The sequence below is a fragment of the Papilio polytes genome, unplaced genomic scaffold (genome assembly GCF_000836215.1).
Source record: "Papilio polytes unplaced genomic scaffold, Ppol_1.0 DF824180.1, whole genome shotgun sequence".
Taxonomy (NCBI): Eukaryota; Metazoa; Arthropoda; class Insecta; order Lepidoptera; family Papilionidae; genus Papilio; species Papilio polytes.
The window spans coordinates 282,827-285,475 of NW_013525024.1; the positions used below are offsets into that span (position 1 = coordinate 282,827).

Below are 2,649 nucleotides of genomic sequence, written 5' to 3' on the forward strand. Positions count from 1 at the left end.
CGAAGTGTGCACGTACGCGGGCCCGCAGCTGTCGCCGGCGCACCACCACGAGACCTTCCTCACGCAGTGCTGCGCCCGCACACAGCGCCTGCAGAAGGAGATGGACGCGCAACAAGGTATTCATCATTGTTCACATTTCAATGGCACCAACAACTATTATTTAATTTTTTTCTATCGTGAAAGCGTGGTTTGTACTTCAGACTGTAATAGCTGTGCCAGAAAGCGGTTTTTAACAAAGTAAATTTTAATAAATGAAACATCCATCATACTCCATACTTATAATATTATAAATGCGAAAGTTTAGATGGATGGATGGATGTTTGTTAGAGTTTGTTGCCTAAACGGCTGAACGGGTTTCAATGACATTTGGTACAGATGTAGAAAATAGTCTGGAAGAACACATAGGCACACTTCTGGTTTTTTTTTCATTCCACATGGACGAAACGCGGGCGAAAGCTAGTAGTCCATAAATGGGGGTAGTTAATTTAGCATATAAAGATTAGAATTCTTTTCCATTCCATCTATGAAAAGGAATAAATAAAGGCAACATAACATTAACAGCAATGTCTGCAACAAGCAACTTGTTTTCTTCCAGATGTTACTGTTTGTACAAAAATGTGTAGAGTACTTCGTGCCATACAAGAATATATAAACGAATGTGATAGAAGATTTTCCGCCGATCGACAAATAATCCCGATCTATAGATCGGGAAGAGCTCGCCAGTGCACTATTATAATCAGATTCAATTTTCAAACTGGTCAAAGACAACTTGACGACGTTGAGTTGCTTTCTCATTGTAATGAAACACTATATACTTTGAGGTCTATAGTACAAAGAAGGTAATTACATTGGTATTGGAAGGTATTGTATGGTTTTGGGTTATGAGTCAATATATTGTTATAAATGTTTTCCATTTTTTTTTTCAGGGTAAAATCTTCTACAGATAGTAATATAAAAGACATGTATGTTAATAAAATAGAATTGTATGTGAATGGTGAGATATTAGATTCATCTCATGACAGAAAAACCCTATCCCAAATTCCACTAAGAGACAAGACAGTGATAGTGGCCAAGGTATGTGCTTGAATTAGCTCATTTACTTATTATTTTTTAAAAATTGTGCTAAGTAATAATTCGTTAATGTTGCAAGGTGTATGATGGGCCAGTGTGCGGTAGTGGTGGATGCGGTTCTTCGAATGAATCGAGCAGCGATTCCAGTACATCATCACCATCCTCAACGCCTACTCCGGAACACGCGCTGCCTGGCGTGGTATGTTCAAATTCACTATTCTAAATATCTGTGCAGTTAGTAGATGCATGGTATTGCCGTACTTGTTTATAAGTACGAATGTACATAGTAACTAATTAATTTTTCAGTTGTTCGCACAAGGATCCTGGTACCTGCCATTCATATTAGACTTAGAACATATTGGTATCACTAAAAAACATGCACAATTGACAGAAGCTGCACATCTTCTCTCCCAAATATGCCCTGCGCACAAGCAAACTGTATGTATTAACATAACTTAGTCCATGTAAATGCCTTACCTTCACATTCATTTACATTAATTTTAATTAACTTTTAGATTGAGAAACTTACAGAAGCCCTCCTTTGCCGGGATGATTCCAAGTTAAGGGACATGTTGTATGGACCAGCTCCCCCCACAGTAGCTTATAATATACAGGTATGTGTAATTTCAAACATACAAAACTATGTTATTCCGACATTATTATGTTAATCTTTTTTTTTAAGGTTCTTCATAGTATGGTATTACCATCGACAGAGTCTAGACTGGAACGCAGTCGCAGTTTTCAGTTAGCCTGCGTGAAGAAGGCGCCGTTATTAGTGCTCAGTTTATCTGATAAAGATTTCCTACATGGTGCTGCTTCTCACACTAGAAGGTATGTCTTGATTTTTTTTTATGTAATAATATATTAAATCTATCTGTAATATTATAAAATATTGTTCTTTGTTTCAGGGTTGGCTACTTAGCATTAGTGAGACTAGTTAAGTTGGTTCTCTATACATTGGGACACCTTTTTGAAATGATAGATCCTGATGGGTCAGAACTTGCAATAGACAACAATTTCAGGTATTAATAAATAAGATAATAATAAAACATAAATAAATCCATATTGTATTCAAACTAATTATATGTTTCTGTTACAGAATGGATGTTACTATTTTGCGGGAATTTCTTCAGACAGTATCAAATCATAATTGTGAATTGATTGTAAAAGCTGTAGCTGAAAAACTGTCAAAAATGTTGGGTCAACAGGTAATTTGAATAAAAAAACAATACTACTTTTTACATTATTAATTGTTTGTTTTTAATTTTTAAGTCTGCATGGCTTTTCATGTCCCTTGGATAGATGGATATTTCCATGGGGAGCTTTAATTTAAAGCATTTAAAATAATAAGAGCTGATAATAATTTTTGCCTAAAAGTTTAAGTTGTTATGCTGTGCTGTTGTGAAATATTTTTTGTGATTAACAAAATCAGCTGAATTACAAATATATATGTTTGTTTAATTCAGTACAAACGTCAGGTGGTATCAAACCGCGATGAAGGCGACTCAGTGACGGCGCTGGTGTGGTGGCGCTCGCCCACCAGCGCCACCGTGCGCGCGCTCTACACGCTCGCCTACT

The 2,649-nt window shown here is 36.4% G+C and overlaps 1 protein-coding gene across 1 annotated transcript in view; it reads left to right on the forward strand.

The window, feature by feature from the left end:
• The window catches only part of LOC106110967 (probable ubiquitin carboxyl-terminal hydrolase FAF-X), a 15,723-nt gene that overhangs the window by 5,633 nt on the left and 7,441 nt on the right, over nt 1–2,649 (forward strand). Inside the window, exons 17-26 of the mRNA XM_013292936.1 lie at nt 6–116; nt 596–839; nt 927–1,074; nt 1,151–1,270; nt 1,378–1,509; nt 1,587–1,685; nt 1,754–1,902; nt 1,980–2,093; nt 2,171–2,279; nt 2,550–2,649. The exon at nt 2,550–2,649 is cut by the window's right edge and continues 24 nt beyond it. Of these exons, the coding sequence (XP_013148390.1) occupies nt 6–116; nt 596–839; nt 927–1,074; nt 1,151–1,270; nt 1,378–1,509; nt 1,587–1,685; nt 1,754–1,902; nt 1,980–2,093; nt 2,171–2,279; nt 2,550–2,649 (1,326 nt within the window). The remainder of the gene's footprint in view (nt 1–5; nt 117–595; nt 840–926; nt 1,075–1,150; nt 1,271–1,377; nt 1,510–1,586; nt 1,686–1,753; nt 1,903–1,979; nt 2,094–2,170; nt 2,280–2,549) is intronic.